The sequence below is a fragment of the Mytilus galloprovincialis genome, chromosome 7, assembly GCF_965363235.1.
Source record: "Mytilus galloprovincialis chromosome 7, xbMytGall1.hap1.1, whole genome shotgun sequence".
NCBI classification, from domain to species: domain Eukaryota; kingdom Metazoa; phylum Mollusca; class Bivalvia; order Mytilida; family Mytilidae; genus Mytilus; species Mytilus galloprovincialis.
This window is the reverse complement of record NC_134844.1, coordinates 95,668,762-95,692,295: the sequence shown is the minus strand read 5'-3', so window position 1 is coordinate 95,692,295 and position 23,534 is coordinate 95,668,762. Positions and strand designations below refer to the sequence as shown.

Here is a 23,534-nt window from a genome sequence, read left to right as displayed (position 1 = left end):
AACCTCTTTCCAAACTTTTTTTTCACCTTCTGCAGTGATGAAAAAGAACAGAATAGCAAAATCCAGAAAAGTTTATGATTTTCTGAAACATAAAATGTCTTAAAAAACTTCTCCAGGTGCACAGGGTAGTCTATACTCAGAGGGTAAATATGACCAAGAAGTTACCATATTAGCCAAAAAGGTTATGATGAACCATAACATCAGTATAAAAAAATACAAAATATGCAAACTTAAACTGACAACAACTAATCAGTAAAAGTGAACATGATGTGACAAAATGTCCCTTTTGCAATGATTTTTAAGCAATCTTATCAAAATAAGTTCTCCTCACTTGCTCCTCGATTTGTTATACATTGTATGTCGCCGTGTGACATATAAAAAATTGAGCAAGTGATGAGAACTTATTTTAATAAGATTGATTTTTAAGGCTCTACCATGCTAAGAAATTTAGAGTTAATTTTTTTTCTATAAGAATCTGTCCACTACCCAACAGATTGTGTCCACTTTAAAACGAAATACTCTTAATTTCTTAGCATGATTCTTATTTTGCCAATTATTTTTTTGTTTGTTGCCATCTCGAAGTGAAAAACTTTCATGGACGCCTAGATCTATTTGAATTTGAATTATTTTGTAATGTTCAACATGTAGCCCTTTAACAAAATATGTTTGTATTAAAAGGAGCAAATTAAAAAAAGATCAGTAAATTTTATGAAAATTTGAATAAACTTTCAATTTTTTTTATGTCACAGGACAGATTGTTTATTAGGGACTCAGAAGGTAAGGGTTAACTTGAATTCTGTACAACATTTTATATTAGTACACGGTCACCTGTTTGCAGTTCATACTTGAATAATGCATAAAATTTTGCAAAACATTGAATCTTGAAATTCTTTTAATTTATTTACATGTATACTGTGGATTTATTTATTTTCGTGGGGTATCAATATTCGTGGATTGAGAAAACATAGATTTTCATGGATATTTGATTTCATGGTTTTGACAATCTCAGTATATATAAAACATAAAGAAAATTTGCAGTACGTTGAACATTTGAAGTCGTGGTTCATCTGTTCCTAAATAATATTGTATTTAAAGTACATATATCCAGCAAATAAAATGACATTTTTCTATGGAAAGACTTGTTTTTTTCTGTTACAGAATGTCGAAGAAGAAAGAAGACCCACCTAAGATCCATTTACCAAAGGAACAATCCGTCCAGTTTAGTAGAACCAATACAGACATGGTCAGTTATGAAGATCTATTGATTGCTCAGTATCTTGAGGAACTGAGAAAAACGAAAGGAGAGATGAGGAAAAAGAAAGAGTAAGTCATGGGGGGTTGTAAAAACAAAGAAAAACGAAAGGAGAAATGAGAAAGAAGAAAGAGTAAGTCATGGGGGGTTGTAAAAACAAAGAAAAACGAAAGGAGAAATGAGGAAGAAGAAAGACTAAGTCATGGTGGGTTGTATAAACAAAAAAACTAAAGGAGAAATGCGGAAGAAGAAAAAGTAAATCATGGGGGGTTGTAAAAACAAAGAAAAATGAAAGGAGAAATGAGGAAGAAGAAAGAGTAAGTCATGGGGGGTTGTAAACACAAAGAAAAACGAAAGGAGAAATGAGAAAGAAGAAAGAGTAAGTCTAGGGGGGGTGTTAAAACAAAGGATAGATGAGGAAGAAGAAATAGTAAGTCATGGGGGGTTGTAAAAACAAAGAAAAACGAAAGGAGAGATGAGGAAGAAGAAAAAGTAAGTCAGGGGGGGGGGGGTGTTAAAACAAAGAAAAACTAAAGGAGAAATGAGGAAGAAGAAAAAGTAAGTCAAGTAGGGGGGGATGTTAAAACAAAGAAAACTAAAGGAGAAATGTGGAAGAAGAAAGTGTTGTTAGCCTCTCAAGAAATGTATGCTCCACATTAGTATTATATAGTTATCTGCATTCCTACATCAAATTTTGCTAACTTGATTGAAAATTTGGACCTTATAAGGATCTATGTTTTTTACAATCCAAGATGGCAAAAGACACCCATACTACCTAAAAAAATTACAAAACACTAAGTAATGATAGTTATGAAAAGACTTAAACCATAAAGGGCAAAAGGACAGGTTAATAAAAGAGGGATGAAAGATACCAGAGGGACATTCAAACTCATAGATTCAAAAATAAATTGACAACACCATGGCTAAAAAAAAGAGGATAAACAGACGACAAATAATAGTACACAAGACACAACAAAGAAAACTAAAGACTAAGCAACACGAACCCCACGAAAAAGTTGGGGTGATCTTATTTTTTGACAACTCGCAGTAGACTTCGGTCTTCTTACATGTAGCTAGATATAAGAAGATGCAGTATGATTGCCAATGAGACAATTCTCCGTCCAAGTCATAATTTTGAAAAGTTAACCATTATTGGTCAAAGTACGACCTTCAATATGGATCCTTGACTCACACAGAACAAACTATAAAGGGCATCAAAAATGACTAGTTTTACACCATTCAAACAGGAAAACAAAGGTCAATCTATAAAAAAAGAGAAACACTTAATATGTCAATGCTAGTCATGAATTTATTGATAAATGGATTTACATGTATTTAGGTTTATTTGTAGACCTTATCTTTCTGGTCACTATTTTAAGCTACAGTTTTCTCTTTCCTTGATTATTCCCTGCATAAATGGATAGAATTGTCATTCAAGGGCAACAGCTCCTTTAAGTCAACTGACAGTTCTTGCCTTGACCTTATTCATTGTGCATTGGTCACACTTAGTTTTTAGTGATGAGATCCATTTCCAAGATACTTTGGAGAAGTATGTCAACTATATTTGATTCATGGAAGATTCACATATTTTCATAAAAAAGTTGAAAATTTGTTTCAGTGTCCCAAGATCACCTTATGCTCAGCGTGTATCTTCAGCGACAGAATATAAATATAGCAAAAGACGACCCATGTCAGCAACATATCCAGCCAGACCACCCTCTGGTAACAAACCAAAAATAGATGCCAAGTTCATTGCAGACCCCAATCTATGGGACCCGGCTACTCCTAGGGAGAGAATGACGATAACAACAGCAACAACAACTGCCACTAGGCAACAAATTAAAAATCGTCCAGCAAGTGCTCCAGCTAAAAATAAAGGGTAAATATTTTAAGTATTAAAGTTTTATTCGTCTAGCAAGTACTCCAGCTAAAAATAAAGGGTAAATATTATAAGAATTCAAGTACCGTAAAGGTTGAATTAGAGCCATTATATTGGTACATTGCGGAAAGCTGCACCATATTTTTATTTTCAGACTGAGGCTTTAGGTTAAGTACCAGACATGATAATGTTGTTGGCCACTTAGTTGCACTAGACTCTAAATATGTTTGACTATCTATAAGATTTCAGTTTTCCTTACACGGGTCAGTGATTTCTCCGGGATTCTGGCTTCCTCTACCAATTAAAACTGGCCGCCACTAAATAGCCCAAATGTTAAATAACACACCTTAGGCAACAATCAATAACTTAAATTGTATACCTGTTTTTATAGGTTAAACAGCAGACCGATGTCAGCCACGTCCAATTTATCTTGGTTCTATGGCAGATCAACAAGACCATGGTCAGGAAGATCATTTGGTTCAGGTAAGAATATATTAGTATTAACTGTATATTATTTCATAATCAGCAGTATTACAGTACTCAAAGGCTTTCAGAGTAATTGAATTAACTTAAATGTCTCATACCTGCCAACTGTCACTATTTGCGGGGGATTTCCCCCATGGAGGCTCCCAAATTGAAATTTTGAAAAGGGGAATGTTGTCCACAATTTAAACAAAACAATTAATTTTACAATGGCTTAATGCTTATAAAAGTATGAAGAAGCCAAAAACAACATTTAAATGTATTTGCAGACCCCTTGAAGGTATTTTAGGACTTTGACAGCCATCTTGCCCGCAAAACCCCCATGGGCATTTTGAAAAGTTGGCAAGTATGATGTCTGTTGGGTTTGTTACCTAGATTTCTAAAGTGACTGTCTGTATTACTGCTTAATTGACTCAGAATCTGTCTGTCTGAAAGAAATCTGTGATTGTTTGCTGATAATTTTACAACACTGACATTATTCATGTACATTTCATCAAACTTTCTTCTCTGTATCTTTTGAATAGAATGAGTTAAACCTTGGTTTGAATAGAATGAGTTAAACCTTGGTTTGAATAGAATGAGTTAAACCTTGGTTTGAATAGAATGAGTTAAACCTTGGTTTGAATAGAATGAGTTAAACTTGGTTTGAATAGAATGAGTTAAACCTTGGTTTGAATAGAATGAGTTAAACCTTGGTTTGAATAGAATGAGTTAAACTTGGTTTGAATAGAATGAGTTAAAACTTGGTTTGAATAGAATGAGTTAAACTTGGTTTGAATAGAATGAGTTGAACCTTGGTTTGAATAGAATGAGTTAAACTTGGTTTGAATAGAATGAGTTAAACCTTGGTTTGAATAGAATGAGTTAAACCTTGGTTTGCAGAATAAGTTGAACCTTGGTTTGCAGCTTAATTGATGTTAAGACTCAACTTGAGTTGTAGCGAGCTAGCAATTTTTACATCTGCTGTCTATCCACTTTCTGTTTGCTGAGGGTTTAAAACTTTACATCACTCAATTTTTGTACAAGGAAAAATTTCATGGCTTCATTGAGAGTGAAGTTTGAGTTATATTTCAATATACCTTAATCAAGTTAATCAATTTATGCTTGATCCAATCCTTATCAATCCATTAAAGACATTATTTGACGATACTTTAACTTAATCCTATCAGTAAGTTGAGCTAAGGGACGAAATTATTTTAATGGAGATAACTACCTCATGACTGTTTCAATATATGTTTTGGAATGATAAAATTAATATACACCTAAAGGCATGGTTATACTATGTACTTAAAAAAATTTAAGACAAGCAGTCAGTAAGTCAATGTATCAGTTCAAAGATGTAGGAATACAGGAATTTTGAAGGCGAGTCCAGAGACTCATCATTTTCAGGTATGATGAGTCCAACAGCAAGAAGAAAATATTTTATTGCAATATAAAGTAATATTTTATTCTCCATTCAGTCCTAACAGAGCAATGAAATGAAATCAAATTCAGATCACTTTTTAACTTTTGCTATAAAATGATGATACATGTATTTGTGTTTAACTGTGTTCAGTTTATACAAAATATTTCAATCTTGATGCATCTGTGGACTCACCAGTTTTGAAAATGGTGAGTCCAGACAGATTTTGATGAGTCCAGGACTCATGGACTCGCCTTAGTGAGAACCCTGAGTTAATCTATGAAATGTTTAAATGACGTAAGAATCAGCGTATTGGACAATAGTATTTCTGGTAATGGATCAAACATATTGCATGCACTGACATAGGTCAAAACCTGGTATTAGTGTTATTATTGTGTAGTTTTGATCAGGTGTTATACACAAAACACGCCCTTTTCTAAGTGATATCAGTAAATGTATCTTTTTCCAGCATTTTCTGGACGTAAAATCAAATCTCAGTACAAGAAACAGCCACTAATCATTAGAGTAGTCGCATATAAAAATGGAAGTAGAGAAAGTTTTGCTAAAATTGCAGCTCCAACGATGAAAATTGTGAGTATCAAAAATCAAATGAAAGAAAAATTTTATTCACTATTATGCTGACAAAATGCTTGCTTCGGTTAGGTCAATTTATGCCTCTGCGATTATTGAGACATAGTAATAGTATATACGCACTGCAGAGGATTTTTTTTTCTGTTATGAAGGGTTAAAAATATGTCCTTGTCTTAGAATTTTTAAAGTTTAGAAGTGTTAAATACTTTTTTTAAAGAATCTGGGTGCCTGAAAAACTAGGGTAAATAAAACAATTTATTTTGTAAGCAATTATAACATAACGGTAATTTACACAAAATTCCTGCACCGAAGGCCTTGAGGGAAAAAAAAGACAATGGTTACAAAATAAATCTACTTACATTTCCCGCTCATGTCCTGATTTTTGGCAGTTTTGTATTTATGTCCATTTTTTTTGCAGTTTCCTACTAATGTCCTGATTTTTTGCAGTTTCATACTCATGTCTTGATTTTTTTGCAGTTTCTGGAATGCTGTACAGATAGGTTGGGCCTACCCTTTGCAGCAAGAAGAGTATTTTTTGAAGGAGGTGATGAAATATTTGATGCAGAGGATATTCCGATCGATGGTGAAGTTTTTGTTTCCTGTGGAGAGAATTACAAAGATCCATTGGCCAGTGTTAAACGTATGTACAGTTGTTTTTCAATTTAATAAATATGTTGTTTTTTCTATGGTCGGGTTGTGGTCTCTTTGACACATTCCCCATTTCCATTCTCAATTTTAAATTAAAAATAAAAAGCCATTTTTGATTTAAGACCAGTAATAAAATTTACTTGATTTGATGCTACCAATAGCTACATACCCACCTAAAAAACAGCCTTAGCATTAAAAATTTGTTATCACAAATTGTTTCAAATTTATTTTTGATATACTCTAATGTTGATTTGTGATCTGAATCATGTTGACAAAAATAAGACAACAATCCTTACGTATCTATACCAAACTTACAAGGCATAGGAAGGGTGGGCTAATATGTTCATCATCCTGTAATCCTAAAGGTTCGTTGTGTGTATTGGTTGTGAAAACTTTATGAATGTTCCATTATTTTAGGTAATATTTTGATCAGTGAAGGAGCAAAGTGGACATTGTCTGGATTACTTCTCCCTGATGAAGGACGCGTCAGAACTAGAAAAGCCAAGATGTCAAAAAGAATGAAGTAAGATTTTTTAACTAAATGACAGGACTGTTTGACATTTTACAGTTATAGTCTCGCCTAAGCAGTCAAAAAGCGAGACATATGTAAGCTGTACTGGTGGCGGCAGTGGCAAAAGTGTTAACTATGTATTAGTTTGTGATTACGTTTATGGTGAACCACTTGTGGTTGGTCAATCACCTCTGGTTTTCCAGTTCTATTAGCATTGGCACATCTCGTTATGTAACATGTTAAAGAATTGCTAGTTTTGCACAAAATTACAAAAAGGCGAGACATATCTCTGTGATAACAGTTTTTTTATTTAATAATGCGTCACCTTGGGGAATCAGGGTGTGTATAGCAAATAGGTTTTTACATCAAAACTCAAATACCCAGGCGAGGATGCCGTTTATAGATAACTTCAACCATGACATAAGATTCACAATGTTTTTGTTTACATACCACCATGTTTGTTCTTGATGAAATTATAGAAGGACCTACTTTTGAGTTTCTTTAATCATTTACATTTTTTACCTTATCCATATATACATATAAATAATAATTTGCAATTTTACTTTATAAATCCAGTATCTACTGACAGATTAAAAAACAGATAATGCTTCATTACAAATTTCTCCTTCATTCTCAAAGAGACTAAATAGAAAACAGAAACATTAATTGGTAACTCAATCGTTCATTTTTGTTGTTTTTTTTAAATAAGAAGATGTGGTAATAATGATTGCGATTGAGACTACTCTCCACCAACATTCAAATGAAGTGGATGTTATCAATTATAGGCAACCATACGGTCTTTAACAATGATAAAAAACAATACTGTTTTGTCAGTTACAAATGGCCTTGACATGAAAATTATGAAACATTTTCATTGAGGAAACTAACAGCCTAAAATTATAAAAAAGTGAATGTGAGAGTTGCCATTCAAATTCTTAGTAATACTTTTGGATAGCCTGAACATATTGTTGAATTCATAAAAAAGTATCTTTAATTTTCAGAAAGCTTATTGAAAATAACCGAGTAAGGATAGTTGTGTACAAGAATGGTATTGCCACAGAACCAATAGAATGTGTCGCTGATCAGAACAATATGGAAGATGTAAGTACTAGTTGGGGTAAAAAGGGGGGGAATGTAGTGCCACAGAACCAATAGATTGTGTTGCTGATCAAAACAATATTGAAGATGTAAGTACTAGTTGGGGTAAAAAGGGGGGGAATGTAGTGCCACAGAACCAATAGAATGTGTCGCTGATCAAAACCATATGGAAGATGTAAGTACTAATGTAGGGAAAAGGGGGGGGATGTAGTGTCACAGAACCAATAGAATGTGTCGCTGATAAAAATAATATGGAAGCTGATTTTTGAAATTTTCCTGAAAACCATCTTTGTGTAAGGTCAAGAAAAAAGAAGTATTACCTATTTGACAAATTAGATAATTTATAAATGTTGTGATATTTTCAAGATTAAATTTTTTATCTTTATTGTCTTTCAGTTTTTGTGTGCCTGTACAGCCAAGTTGAACTTGACGTCATATGCCAAAATTCTGTACGACTGGGAAGGGAATGTGATATCAGATCTAAATGATGGTGAGTTAATTTATGTGTATTATTATACATTTGTGTATGATATCAGATCTCAATGATGGTGAGTTAATTTATGTGTATTATAACATACAGTTGTGTGTGATACCAGATCTCAATGATGGTGAGTTAATTTATGTGTATTATAATATTCATTTGTGTGGGATATCAGATCTCAATGATGGTGAGTTAATATATGTATTATATGACTGTTTCCACAATAAAGAGGATCAATGTGTGACATTAAATAAAAATTTAAAACATACTGCAAATTAATTTATTTTTGCATTTCCTGGAGCCTATGATTCTGAATTTTTTAATTATTGGTGAAAAACGATAACATTCATTACCTGAAAAGCTCTGCAAGCAGTCTTATGTGGGTCAAGTCGATTGTAACATATGTTATGTTGACAAAATAACTACCATTATATTATCTTATTTCTAATACAGCAGGCATGTTATGAACAGATATTGCTAGCAACATCCTTACAGATTCATTATTTTTTACATTAAAACCCACAGAAGCATGATTATCTGCTGTAGAAGAGGTTTTGACATCTGAAAAATGCTTTTTAAAAACTCTGAAAATTGTGATTTATCTGGCCAACTGAATTATACATATTAATGACCATTGTTTGTGATTTTATTTCATATATGATAGGATACAGTAATTCTTATGAAAAAAACAATGTTTTTTTATCTTAAAATACTTAAAATCATAAAAACTATAACCATACGTGATGTTGACATTTCAACATATGTGATGACAACATTTGTGATGATGGACTCAATTAGGACTTCTTTGTTCTCAATAGTTGGTTAAAAGAAGATCAACCAGTGACTGATTATTTTAACAAATATTAAATGTTTAGATAATGTGTAAAAGAGAATATATGTTTCTATCAATTAACTTTATAATCCTGACTTCACACTACATATGTGATGTTTGACATGCTATTTATGTTATTTGAATCAGGTCAAACATATTGTTTGTTACACTATTCTAAAAAACATTACTTGATTTTCAAATAAAATAAAATTTTGCATGTGCAATTTTAGCAATAATGACAATGGATGAAACTACAACATTCCAATACATCATTTCTTTTTGATTTAAGTCCCAAATTATTCAATATTGAACATACAACATGATTGACTGTTACTCCGTCATACTTTTAGTCGTCAATCGTTACAAACGTTATAAATTGTCCGTACGAGGTCAGGACCGGGCAGCTGATTCTTGCAAGCAAATGGGTCGTGTTTTTGGAATCGTTTGCCGCCTCATTGTTAAATCATCATATAAACTATAGTACATCACCTTAAAACTCATATTCGGGGATTGGTAACATACGTATTTTTATTCATTTTCGTGACGACAAGCATTATTTATTGACGGAAAAACTTACCTGGGTATAATCGTGACGTTCTCCATACTTAATCTGCCTTGCGTAGTACGTCATCGGTTTTTGTCTTTTGAATGAATATGTCTAAAGACCAAAAACCTCGATCTGTCGTAAATAATGTAAAACACAACGGTTTTCATAACGTTACGTGATGAAGCTCAAAATTGACGGAATTTATCAGATGACGATTGAAACCCAAGTTTTAATCAAACAAATGACAGAATCTGTATTTATTCCACTGTTTTAACAAATAACAATATCATCCTTTTAAAAAAATATCTTTTGCATTCGTTGACACAAAACCTTCATTTACTAGGATCAGGTTCATTTGACCCTTTCTTTGACGGAATAACATAACGTACGTTACACATTTTTAAAGTCTTTCTGTTACTCAAATAGGGAATAAAATAATATGAACACATTATTTTATGAAATTTTATTTATAACACAACATTAATATAATCAATTTCAATGGTTAAATCCTTTAAAAAGTTTTTTTTTTTCAATTTCACTATACACATGCAATAATGTCACAATTTTGGTGTGTACAATTAATGGCATCCTGAGATATAAATGGCTAGGATTTTTTTTAACGAGTTGTCAATGAATCATATATTGTTTTAAATGTCTCTCTATGATGTCTTCTTTCTAAAAAGCACCTATATGAAAACATCCGGTTTCTCAATAAAATATCATAGATGTTTCAAATGAACATATGGATTGGTCCTCTTTACTGTGGAAACAGTCATATACATTTGTGTGTGATATCAGATCTCAATGATGATGAGTTAATTTATGTGTATTATTATACATTTGTATGAGATATCAGATCTCAATGATGGTGAGTTAATTTATGTGTATTATTATACATTTGTGTGTGATATCAGATTTCAATGATGGTGAGTTAATTTACATGTCAAATTGTCAGCTTGGATGGAAATTTTTATATTTTTGTTAAACCTATCAACTCACTTTTGACTTTTTTCTGCTGCTATTTTAGATGAGGGTTTTTAACCAGGGAGTGAAGTAAACAGTATCAGTGGCTAAATCTTTTTGACTTTCATCAGCTCTGATTTTTGATCTTTTTTTTAGCTACAAATTTTGACTGTTTCCGACCAGGGAGTACGGGACACTTTACCAGTGCCTATGATTTAAATCTTTTGACTCTTTTTCAGCTCCAATTTTGGATGACTGTTTCCAGCCAGGTAGTACCCCTATTCGTGGCCCACTATGGGTATCTATTGGAGAAGCATTTAATGCTATAGCAGCTTACAGTTACATCAGAACCATGAGATCTGTAGTCATTAGTAGGATGGATGATGCTGGAAAATATAAAGGGGAGGTAAGTCACTTCTCATTGATTTTATTCAAAGGGGAGGTAATTCTTAAGACTTCTTACTTGATATAATAGAAAGGGAGGTAAGTGTCTTACTTGGTAAATAGTAGAGGGAGGTAAGTTATTCTCATTGATTTTATTCAAAGGGGAGGTAATTCTTACTGCTTCATACTTGGTAAAATAATATAGGGAAGTAAGTTACTTCTTTTTTTATGTAATTCAAAGGGAAGGTAAGCCTTACTAACTTCTTACTTGGTGGAATATGAAAGGTAATTAAGTTCCACTTCATACTTGATAAAATACAAAGCATGGCTGGTATTCAAATACAAATGATGCTTAAAGATATCAAGGGAAAATGAAACTTTCTGTATACTTTTAATATGAAATACAAAGAGAGATATCTTAAGACTTAAATAATTTAGAGAAAGGTATTTTAGATTTTTCTAAGAATCACAAAGAGGGGATAATTCCTCCTGTTCTAAGAAATATTATGTTAATAAGAGGAATTTTCTTCATACAAAAGGGGTTGTGGGTTCAATCCTGGTTCAGGTCAAACAATAAAATTTAAATTAGATATTTGCTTTTTCTTCTCAAACCCACTGCATTTAGAAGTTACTGCAAAGACTAGGTAGAATTATGTGTCTAATGGTAGGTTGAAAAGTCTTAATTTTGAACTAGCATTTTAAAAATCAGGCTTAGTGTGTCTAGTTCAAAGTAAATATAAGAAAGAAGATGTGGTATGATTGCCAATGAGACAACTCTCCACAAGACACCAAAATGACACAGAAATTTAAAATTATAGGTCACTGTATGGCCTTCAACAATGAGCAAAGCCCATATTGCATAGTCAGCTATAAAAGGACCAGAAACGACAAATCTAAAACAATTTAAAAAAGACAGCCTAATTTGCCAATGAGACAACTCTCAACAACAGACAAAATGACACAGAAATTAACAACTATAGGTCACAGCCTTCAACACATTTGAAAGTACTAGTCCTGATATTTATGTGATATTTGCCAACATCGTTATTTTCTATTTACAAATGATTGACTTTTTATTTTCTATTTCAGTTACAATGTGCTTTGGATGGAAACAAAGAAAAGATCACAATGACTGTTATACTGTCCATGAAAAAAGAAGAAATAGAAGCACATATAGAGAAGGTAACAATTAATTAAGTTACTGTTACAATATAGTTAAGATTTAGAAGTTCTAGTATTGTAAGGAGGCATTCTATTGTTGATAGAGAAGGTAAAAATTAATAAGGTTACTGTGACAATAGTAAAATTGAGAATGGAAATGGGGCATGTGCCAAAGAGACAACAACCTGACCATAGAAAAAACAACAGCAGAAGGTCACCAACAGGTCTTCAATGTAGCGAGAAATTCCCGCACCCGGAGGCGTCCTTCAGCTGGCCCCTAAACAAATATATACTATTTCAGTGATAATGAACGCCATACTAATTTCCAAATTGTACACAAGAAACTAAAATTAAAATAATACAAGACTAACAAAGGCCAGAGGCTCCTGACTTGGGACAGGCGCAAAAATGTGGCGGGGTTAAACATGTTTGTGAGATCTCAACAGACTACTAGCAGTTAATTGACATGCCAGCTCCAGACTTCAATTAAACTGACTGAAAGATTATGATTTCATCATATGAAAATCAGGCACAATCCTTCCCGTTAGGGGTTTAGTATCATACCATCATAACATATATGAAAAGAACATAACCCGTGTCATGCCAACAACTGGTTTTTGAATAAATGTGTTTAGTTCCGATGCAAAGACCCTATAAGTGAATCAATATTAACGCCAAAATATGCAATCTTTAATGACCTGACAACAGTATCGTAACTATATCCCTTCTTAATAAGTCTATTCAAAGGTTTTGTTAGTTTTTGAGGTGAGTACTGACACCTTTGTGCTTTATAAAGAATATTTCCATAACAAATTGGATGTGAAATACCTGAACGTATAAGAAGTCTGCATGTTGAGCTATATTTACGAATGATGTCCTTATACCGATGATAAAATTTAGTAAATGTTTTGACTAGTTTGTCAAAAAATATAGTAGTTCTTGTATTGTAAGGAGGCATGAACAAATGTGTCTGCTACATTCATCTTGAAAGAAAACTTAAAAAAAAACAACTATTTAAATTGTTATTGTATAACTAACCAGTGATACACTTTTTACGTTCATTAAAATCTATAATGTACTACAAACACAGGCTAAGAGAACAACTTGGGATATGTGAACACTTTAAGATAGAACTAAAGGGTCATCACCTTCAAGAAAAATTAATTGAAACGAGAAATGCGTCGAAGAGACAACAACCCACCTAAAGAGCAAAAAAACAGCCAAAGGACACCAATAGGTTTTTAACTGATTGAGAAAATCTGGACTCAAAGGCAGGTTTCAGCTAGCCTTCGCACAATAATATTTATGCTAAATTTGGGTTTTAAGCAAAATTTCAAAGTTCTCTGACTATATAAACCTGATAATGCAAGTTGGGCATACTGTCCTTCTTATGGAATGTCACAAAAACTTAGACAGAAGATTCTATTAAAAGATTTTTTTAACAAATGGAAGTTTTTAACGACCTTGACTGGCTGTACAACCCTTGAACGGTTGGCTTAAATTTTCTGGTGATCAACGTCGACTGTTTTCAACCACATTAAGTGTCAATAACAGTCAAGATTTAGGGTTCTACAAAATATATAAATTTAACCATATGAGACATTTCTGTGTGTCCTTCTAAACTCATTTACCTTTATTCTGTTTTAGGCTGAAGCTGAAATAGAGAATTTAAATGAAACAAAGCAAGATTTACAGGCAAAGTTAGAAAATATACAACAACTACAACAAAGAGAAAAGGTATGTATTTATTATTATTGTAAACTTTGTTGCATTATTAATGTACTCTACTGTCAGGGTTTTATTTTCAGGATTAAAATAAAATTGCAGAAATATCCCCTCACATCAATTTAATCTTTGAAGGGAGCAAGGAATTATGGACAGGAAAAATGTGAATATTTAATCTTAAATTAATCACAAAAATTTGGCCTGCATTAAATTACGACTTTTTAGTTTGTGGGTTTGATATGTATATTAGGCTCCAAACAAATATGTGTCTGTTTAAGATTACATCATAAAAAAAAGAAGATAGATAGGTTGGTATTTCTATTTTATATTTTTGTGACATGATTTTGGGTAGTACTTTCTATCTTGCTATCTTGCTGTGGACGTAGTTTACTCATATTTTTAATGATTGGATTATTTCCCTTGTTCATTGGTTGGGAAAAATGGCGTGCAAATTTAAAGATGAATAGGTAAAAAAGACAGCTACCTACCAAAGAGCAGAAAACAGCCCAAGGCCACCATAACAAGAAGTGTTTATAAATTTCATCACCCCAGTCGCAAGTTTCCTCAACCTTGTTATAAACAGAGAAGGCACAGCATTTACATTGAAAGTAATCTATTAAGTAACATTATATTAATTATGTCACCAAGCAATACAAATATTACGGAATAAAGATAAAAAAAATACAAATATTACATGCTCCTTTCCGAAGTTCTTATAAATAACTTCGTTGTTTATTTTCAAAATATAAACAAAATTTTTGCTCAGATTAACTTTTTTATATGAGAATCAAATGTTTTAAAAGTATTCAATGTAATTATAAGTTATCTAAAGTAATCATGATTACTTTAAAGACGAGTAACCTAATGTAATCAATTACATTTGAATTTAGGTGTAAGTCTTTTAACATCAAATAAGCAAATAAATTTACATTTGACCTTGAATTATTTTGATCATTGTTTTTAGAATGAAGGATCAAACTTTACCATGGGACATATCAAGGAATTCAAATTTGATCATCGTCTGGTTGGTAGAAAAGGACTAAGATTAAAGGTTAGTAATTCTTCAGTCTTCACGCCGAGTGGCAGCCCAGGCTGGTAAAATTGCTCTCAGGCCTGTAAAATTCTGACCTACAGGCCAACACTAACTAAAATTTTTCAAAAATTGAGCTGCGGGCCTGTAGATTTTGCAGTTCAGCGTGAAGACTGATTATTTACGACAAAAAGGATGATATGAGGTTTCCTAATTGTGAACTTACCATTTCTATGTAGCAGCATTCCAGCTGCGCCTGAATATGGAGTATATATCTCCCAAGTGTGTTTGCTATCATTATTCCCTTGAAAGAGTGTTCTGCTTACAAGAAAGCTATTAAAAACAAGTTTCCAGTGGTAAAATTGAAGCCATTCCTTGGAAATCATTTAAGTCATGTAGATTTCATTAAAAAACAAATCCTTTGGTTGGAAAGTAGAAAAAAATACATTTTAGCATAAAAATTAAACCTAGGATAAAGAAATTATTCATGCACTGTAGGAAAAACGACTTTTATTTGTTTTCCCTTTGAAACAAAGAGGCCAGCTTCACAATTTTTGTTCATATTCCAAAACTCATACACATTTTTTTATGTATCTGTTAATTGTTGAATATTGTTTATATTTTTGCATATATAAATTCTACCACTGCATCGAGTGTGAAACGATATTTATCCACTCAAGACTCGAAATTTTCAAATTTTAAACGTGAGGCTCGCCAAGTGTTTTAAATATTTAAAATTTAACTGTCGAGAGTGGATAAATATCGTATTACACGAGATTTGGTGGTGGAATCTTTTCTCTAATGATTTTCAAATAATAAGCAGGCAAAATTTCCTTCTTTTCGAGTGATCTGCAAAAAGATGTGTTCTTTCTACGTGACGTCATTAGGCATGGTCATCTTTTTTCATGCCATCACAATAGGAGATTGAGAGGAAAGTAAGAAAATTCGACGTCGTAATCAGATTTTAACCAATGAAGAACTGAGATCAAACGAACCACACGTTGATTAAGTTCTTTTTATACTATGGGTGCAGATAGGGATAAATTGACGAAGAATTGGAGAAACTCATTTATCTTACCTCCTATACATTTCTAGGAATGTGATTGGTTAAAAGCGTTCGCGTGAAGACCGTGTATATTTGATATTAGGTTAGAATGGAGGCGGGACTTATTTCATACACGGTTAGTAGTGGAGTTACGTCCCTTTATATACCATATTAGGTAGTAGGGAGGGGGGCTTATTTCATACACGGTTAGTAGGGGTGTTACGTCCCTTTATAAAAACACAACGGAACTGAGAAAAAATCTTAAAGGTTTCAACAGACGAAGAAATTGATGATTAAGATTGAAATAAATTCATTAAACACATTTAAACCTCACACGTTGTTATCGTTGGCTATTCTTGTAGGATCAATGGAAGTAGTTTCTTAATGCTAACAGTATTGAAGACTGGCTTGGTCATTTTGATAGATCACAAGTCTAGATTTTACACGTTAAGATAGTCGGTAAGATAAATTCGTTACATAGTGTGCTAGTGACGTAATACGGTATATATGGGGTCAGTAAATTCTATATGGGGATTCGAGCTTCGCTCTCACCCCATATGGAATTTACTGACCCCATATATACCGTATTAGGTCACTAGCACACTATGTAACTAATATTATCATTATATTTTCTGAGGATAAATATTTATATTGGTATTGTAGGTTTATGAGAATGGAATTGTTGAAGGTGGTATGGACTTCTACTTTAATTTGTCTGGTGCTATGAAAGGTATTGAAGGTGGGCACGATGCTAAACAGAAAATTCTACAGAGGGTAAGTTATATAATGATGGGGGGGGGGAGTTGTGCCTACAGCAAGGGATCTGGGGGCCACTAAAGGCCACCAGAAGCTCTAGGGGTAAATAAAACCAAATCCTGCTTTCTAGACCTCTCCTTTCTGCTCATTTAAAGTTTCCATACACAATTTTTTTAAACAAATTCTTTTACTTTTACAAAAAAGGAATTAAAAGAATTTCAGATCTACATGCAGAAATTGACCCAATTGTCAAATTTTCCTACTTCTTTCATTTTGATTTCAACAAAGTTGTTTGTGAAATGTCTACTGATTGGATTGTGGTATCAACTTCCAGAAATAGTAGTAGAAATTGAACATTCTAAAATGTTGTCGCTAATTGGCTTATGCATTAGGAATTGACCAATAGAATTATTCGGGGGAAACCATGATGTTTACAATTTTCCAGAGCATGCACATTTGAAACCAATAAAGACAACGAAAATAGTAATACAATAATACATACACCTCAGAGAAATGAACGACTGACATACCGGTAGTTATACACAAACACAATATTTCAACTATGTGATGGGTTTCACAAGCCCTCATCAGACTTTGCTGGCCTCTGGCAATTGGAACTTTTTATGGAATTTGGAACCCTGTGAAGATAGTGTTTTCGTCTCAAATGTGGTTTTTTTTCTCATTTTTATGCCCCACCTACGATAGTAGAGGGGCATTATGTTTTCTGGTCTGTGCGTCCGTCCGTCCGTCCGTCCGTCGTACCGTCCGTCCGTCCGTCTGTCTGTCCGTTCGTCCGTCTGTCCCGCTCCAGGTTAAAGTTTTTGGTCAAGGTAGTTTTTGATGAAGTTGAAGTCCAATCTACTTCAAACTTAGTACACATGTTCCCTATGATATGATCTTTCTAATTTTAATGCCAAATTAGAGTTTTAAACCCAATTTCACGGTCCACTGAACATGGAAAATGATAGTGCGAGTGGGGCATTCGTGTACTGAGGACACATTCTTGTTATTTTTATTTTTTAGCCATGGCGTTGTCAGTTTATTTAATCTATGAGTTGGTATCTCTCTCCCCCCCCCTCTTTCCAGACTTGCAGACTAAGTTATTTTCCAAATATTTAATTGCATAACACGTTCAGTCTAGATCATTCTTCATTGTTTAAGAACCCAGAAATAAGAGTCTTTAATCTAAAAAATTTATTAAAATCATAGTATTAACTTAAAGGTTGCATTTCTGTAAATATTGACAATGCAATTTCCCATAGGAACTCCTTTTATGGCTAAAACTGTACCACTTTTACTATGAAGTTTTGAAAAAAATGTTATCCTAGAATTGAAAGTTCATATGCACCACAATTTTTTTTCAAAGGTAAAAATATAGGGCTGTGCGGCATATTTTCAACGTTTATATGCCCTGAACTTCTCAGAGTTTAAACTAACACTAATTTTCTTAACTACCCCTACCTCAAATGAAAGGTTACCACAGATTTCAATGTAAACAATATGCACATGTATATTTACTGGTAACATTCCCAAGTTTCTGTGAGATGGAACACAGAGCATTACTGGGAACCAATATGTAAACAAAATTAATTTTCTATGAATATTCAGGAACATATATATTAACGGGACTTGACACTACCAGATTGTAGTCGATTTTATCGTCAGGGCTAATTAAAGTTAATAATGATACGATACGGAAACGAACATGTGTTTAAAACGGATTCGCTGTTATCCTTATAATTTCTAATAATATCAATAAAATGTAATTCAATCTAGTTTTATCGTGTTGCAAATGTATCAAACTTGTATTCTGCCACTTCAAATTTGATAAAATCGCAAGCATTTCATCACAGATTTGTGTTGAATGCAAACAAGGTAATAAAAAAATGGCGGCCATTGCCGCGATGATTTACAAATTCCGAAACTATTATAAAGCACTTCACATAAAAAAAATCAAGCTTTTTTTGGTAATTTTATATGACAAAATACATCTACTAAATGATTAAACATGTATTTATTTCCGATTAGAGTTATGTGGTTTATTTAATGAGCAATTCCTATAAAATTTCAGTCAGACGCTATCAATATCCATAAATCTCGGGAAGTCTCGGAGTGTCCGAGATTTTATCAACTTTATACTGAAAAGCGTATCCGATTCATTTCCCGTTAGATATACTGTTCCCAGGAATATTCAAGATCTCCCCAAAAGAGGCGTATTTAGAGAAACAGCTGTATTTACAAAGTGCAACCGAAAGTTGACAATTTCAGGTCAGAAGAAGTTATGTGTCTGTGAGATGGAACACAGAGCATTACTGGGAACCAGTATGTAAACAAAATTAATTTTCTATGAATATTCAAGATCTCCCCAAAAGAGGCGTGTTTAGAGAAACAGCTGTATTTACAAAGTGCAACCTAAAGTTGACAATTTCAGGTCAGAAGAAGTTATGTCTCTGTGAGATGGAACACAGAGCATTACTGGGAACCAGTATGTAAACAAAATTAATTTTCTATGAATATTCAAGATCTCCCCAAAAGAGGCCTGTTTAGAGAAACAGCTGTATTTACAAAGTGCAACCTAAAGTTGACAATTTCAGGTCAGAAGATTTCACTATTTAACAGCCTTAATTACTTTTTCAGCTTTTAGATGATTTGTCATCCAACAGACTACTAGCCAACCCTGTCAGACCAAAGATCCTTCCTGTAGCCTCTAATATATATGATCAGTACGGGAATGATATCAAAGATGTCTTCACCTTGGAATACGATCAGGAAATATGGGTGTCTTTTGGAGAACCATTTATAAATCCATTTAGTAAGTGTTGTTTATATGGGTGTCTTTTGGAGAACCATTTATAAATCCATTTAGAAAGTGTTGTTTATATGGGTGTCTTTTGGAGAACCATTTATAAATCCATTTAGAAAGTGTTGTTTATATGGGTGTCTTTTGGAGAACCATTTATAAATCCATTTAGAAAGTGTTGTTTATATGGGTGTCTTTTGGAGAACCATTTATAAGTCCATTCAGTAAGTGTTGTTTATATGGGTGTCAATTGGAGAATAATTTATAAATCCATTTAGTAAGTGTTGTTTATATGGGTGTCGTTTGGGGAACCATTTATAAATCCATTCAGTAAGTGTTGTTTATATGGGTGTCGTTTGGGGAACCATTTATAAATCCATTTAGTAAGTTTTGTTTATATGGGTGTCTTTTGGGGAACCATTTATAAATCCATTTAGTAAGTGTTGTTTATATGGGTGTCTTTTGGAGAACCATTTATAAATCCATTTAGTTAGTGATGTTTATATGGGTGTCTTTTGGGGAACCATTTATAAATCCATTCAGTAAGTGTTGATCATATGAGTGTCTTTCTGAGAACCATTAATAAATCCATTTAGTAAGTTTTGTTTGTTTTAAATGCATAGATTTCAAATTAGATAAACCTCACCAGAAAAAAAAATTGAGTCACAAATTAAGAGGTCATGTCATGAAGAGACACTTATAAGATTAAACAAAAAGCAACTTAAAAAAAGTATAAAATTTAACATAAATCTTGGTACATATTAAATTTAACTTGCATCTCGGTACATATTAAATTTAACTTGCATCTTGGTACTTATTAAATTTAATTTGAATCTTGGTACATATTAAATTTAACTTGCGTCATGTAGTGTTTTAAATACAACTTACATCTGGGTTATATGTAAAATTTATCATAGATTTTTGAACATATTAAATATAATATTCTTTGTTTCATATGATAATGTTTGTTTTTACAGCTTGGATGCTACAGATACAGTTTGATGAAGCCGAGTGTTATGATATGGGAGACAAAACTTTGTGTATCAGAAAACAATTAATGACAGATTCATTACATGACTATACCGATTACAAGTAAGATTTATTCAAAATGTTTCATCTACTTAGAAAAGGGGGAGTGAGGTAATTTTCATGCTATTTTTACATGTCTCTAACGGGATGAGAACTAGAGAAAACTTTGTTCTCGGAAAATGATTATTTTGAATTTCAATTATGACATCAATTTTTTTTTTTAAAGTTTTTCAGAATTTCCTATTGTGAATCCACCATTATGATATTTCTCAAATCATGTTTTAAATTTAAAAAATTTATTGTTGTTGTGAACATGTGATAGATTTCATTCTTGCTATACTAAATATTCTTTTTAAAAATTTCCAATTCAGGGGACCCACGTTTGCCGAAACTACAAATTAGAAATACAAAGATACTAGTCCATAATGCATTAGTCATGATTTTCAAGATGTCTATGGTTTTGATGTCAATAATTGCCTACTAGCTGTTGCTATATGTATCTTATTGTATATCCCATATCCCCTTTGAAGTTTTTTAAATCAAGAAAAAAATTTACAAATTTCACATAAAAATACTTATGATAATACTTTTTTTGGCATCTTCCTTTAAAATTTATGAAGCTATGAACCCTTAAATTTTTTTCATAATTTTAATTATTTTTGGCATAAATAACCTTGGCCGTCATCCACGATCCAAAAAGTTTTTATGTTGATGAATTCTATATTAAAATTCTTTTGGCTTCAAAACATTTTGGATTGACGGTGGGGGCCAAGGATTTCCAAACGCTTTTAGGTCTGAAAATTGCTCAAAATCATCATATTTTGACAAATTCCCAAAAATGGGCCTACTTTGGAGAATATAATGTACTTTTATGAAAAGAACTGATTTATTTAGCATTACGACTCTTAAAATAGACCCATTTACAAACCAAATTGTGACCTTTTTGGTGTTCCATGATAAAGTTGATATTTTAGGCCATTTTGTGCCATAAGTGAACCTTGTCCTTTAACTGTCTCGGGTGGTGAAATATCGTAACACTTGATGCAGTGATGAAATCTATATTTCTTTATCTGTCTGTCTAAATGACCAGATGCATTGGAAGAGTAACTCCTTCCAAACAGCTGAAATAATATTCTTAAAACTTGATGCAAGTGTAGTAATTTGGCATGTATAGTCCGCACTTTTTTTCCTTAAATATGTAGTTTGTACAAGGGGTGCGGATTATACACAACTATAGACGGTTTTTGAAATTTTATAAAAAAAAAAAAATTTTAATTTTTTTTATTTCGTTTTTTCTGCATTAATAATATATATTGTATATGATGGAGACGTTTATTATATTTATTTCATTTAATTCTTATTCTTTTATTCTTTTTTAACTTTTCTCTTCAAAATTGATTATTCAAAGTAAAGGTGTGACATCCTGCAAAGGTAATCAAGAGGGGTAATTAAGGATTAAGTATGGGTGTGTAGCAATTAAATAATGATGTCAAGTTTTGACAGGTGTTAAATATTATAATCCCAGGGGAAAAAAAACATGATCAATGAAAAGATTATATAAGATTGAATAGTTTTAACATTTTGATTACAGCTAATTAATTTAGAGAAATGTTTGATCTCTTTTTTCTTTTGTTCCATAATATTCAAATTATTTCTGTCTATATTATATATCAGCTTGGACATACTTAGACAAATGTTGATTTTAACATGGATCTTTTGATTAATAACTACTTTTATAAAATTATTTAATATAAATTACCTGATGAAAAGCTCTACCATTTCATTATTTTTCATGAAATAAATAAAACAATTGTTTTTTTTTATAAAATACATGGAGAATAGGTCCCTTTCAATCGATTTTTACACTGAACTAGTCTTTTATAAAGAAAAAAAAAAAAAAAAAAAATTGTAAAAAAAACTTTTTTTCTCAATTTTAAGGGGATGGAAAGGGGGTGTGGACTATACATAAATGCGTACTATACACGGCCAAATACGGTATAATACCTATCTATTTGCTTTAAGAAAAACGAGGGGAGATAAACAAATTACTGTAAAAAATAAGGCGAATATAAATCATTACGAATATGTAATTTAGAATCTCTCCTTATTAAACTACATCAAGTAAATTAGACAATTGCAAACTAAATTGCCGTGAAGTGGACTAGAAAGTGTCTTCGAAAATAAGTTGGATTACAATACTCAAATAGTATTGAGGAGTGGGAGAGTTGGTTTACTCATGAACATGATGGATTGTTTCATAGTAATAAGCTTATTACTGTCCCAGGTTATGTGGAGGGTATGGGACCAGACAACATGTTTTACCATGCCACATTCTGTATGTGTCTGTCAGAAGCCTATTACTGTCCCAGGGGGAGGGTATGGAACCAGCCAACATATTTTACCATGCCACATTCTGTATGTGTCTGTCAGAAGCCTATTACTGTCCCAGGGGGAGTGTATGGGACCAGCCTACATGTTTTACCATGCCACATTCTGTATGTGTCTGTCAGAAGCCTATTACTGTCCGAGGGGAAGGGTATGGGACCAGCCAACATGTTTTACCATGCCACATTCTGTATGTGCCTGTCAGAAGCCTATTACTGTTCCAGGGGGAGGGTATGGGACCAGCCAACATGTTTTACCATGCCACATTCTGTATGTGTCTGTCAGAAGCCTATTACTGTCCCAGGGTGAGGGTATGGAACCAGCCAATATGTTTTACCATGCCACATTCTGTATGTGTCTGTCAGAAGCCTATTACTGTCCCAGGGAGGGTATGGGACCAGCCAACATGTTTTACCATGCCACATTCTGTATGTGTCTGTCAGAAGCCTATTACTGTCCCAGGGGGAGGGTATGGGACCAGCCAACATGTTTTACCATGCCACATTCTGTATGTGTCTGTCAGAAGCCTATT

The 23,534-nt window shown here is 32.8% G+C and overlaps 1 protein-coding gene across 5 annotated transcripts in view; it reads left to right on the top strand.

Annotated features, from left to right (window-relative positions):
* Nucleotides 1–23,534, top strand: part of LOC143084026 (doublecortin domain-containing protein 1-like) — a 66,974-nt gene that overhangs the window by 5,047 nt on the left and 38,393 nt on the right. Inside the window, exons 2-16 of one of the 5 annotated variants that reach the window (XM_076260438.1) lie at nt 1,159–1,323; nt 2,871–3,131; nt 3,523–3,614; nt 5,486–5,607; nt 6,085–6,247; nt 6,673–6,778; nt 7,768–7,867; nt 8,261–8,354; nt 10,927–11,093; nt 12,161–12,253; nt 13,880–13,969; nt 14,922–15,008; nt 16,696–16,806; nt 19,426–19,600; nt 20,566–20,680. In XM_076260438.1, the coding sequence (XP_076116553.1) occupies nt 1,160–1,323; nt 2,871–3,131; nt 3,523–3,614; nt 5,486–5,607; nt 6,085–6,247; nt 6,673–6,778; nt 7,768–7,867; nt 8,261–8,354; nt 10,927–11,093; nt 12,161–12,253; nt 13,880–13,969; nt 14,922–15,008; nt 16,696–16,806; nt 19,426–19,600; nt 20,566–20,680 (1,940 nt within the window). In that variant the 5' untranslated portion in view covers nt 1,159. Of the gene's footprint in view, nt 1–1,158; nt 1,324–1,541; nt 1,570–1,602; nt 1,632–1,781; nt 1,811–2,870; nt 3,132–3,522; nt 3,615–5,485; nt 5,608–6,084; nt 6,248–6,672; nt 6,779–7,767; nt 7,868–7,990; nt 8,040–8,260; nt 8,355–10,926; nt 11,094–12,160; nt 12,254–13,879; nt 13,970–14,921; nt 15,009–16,695; nt 16,807–19,425; nt 19,601–20,565; nt 20,681–23,534 lie in introns of those variants that run through there. The other 4 variants (XM_076260440.1, XM_076260439.1, XM_076260441.1 and 1 more) reach the window with 4 other exon arrangements.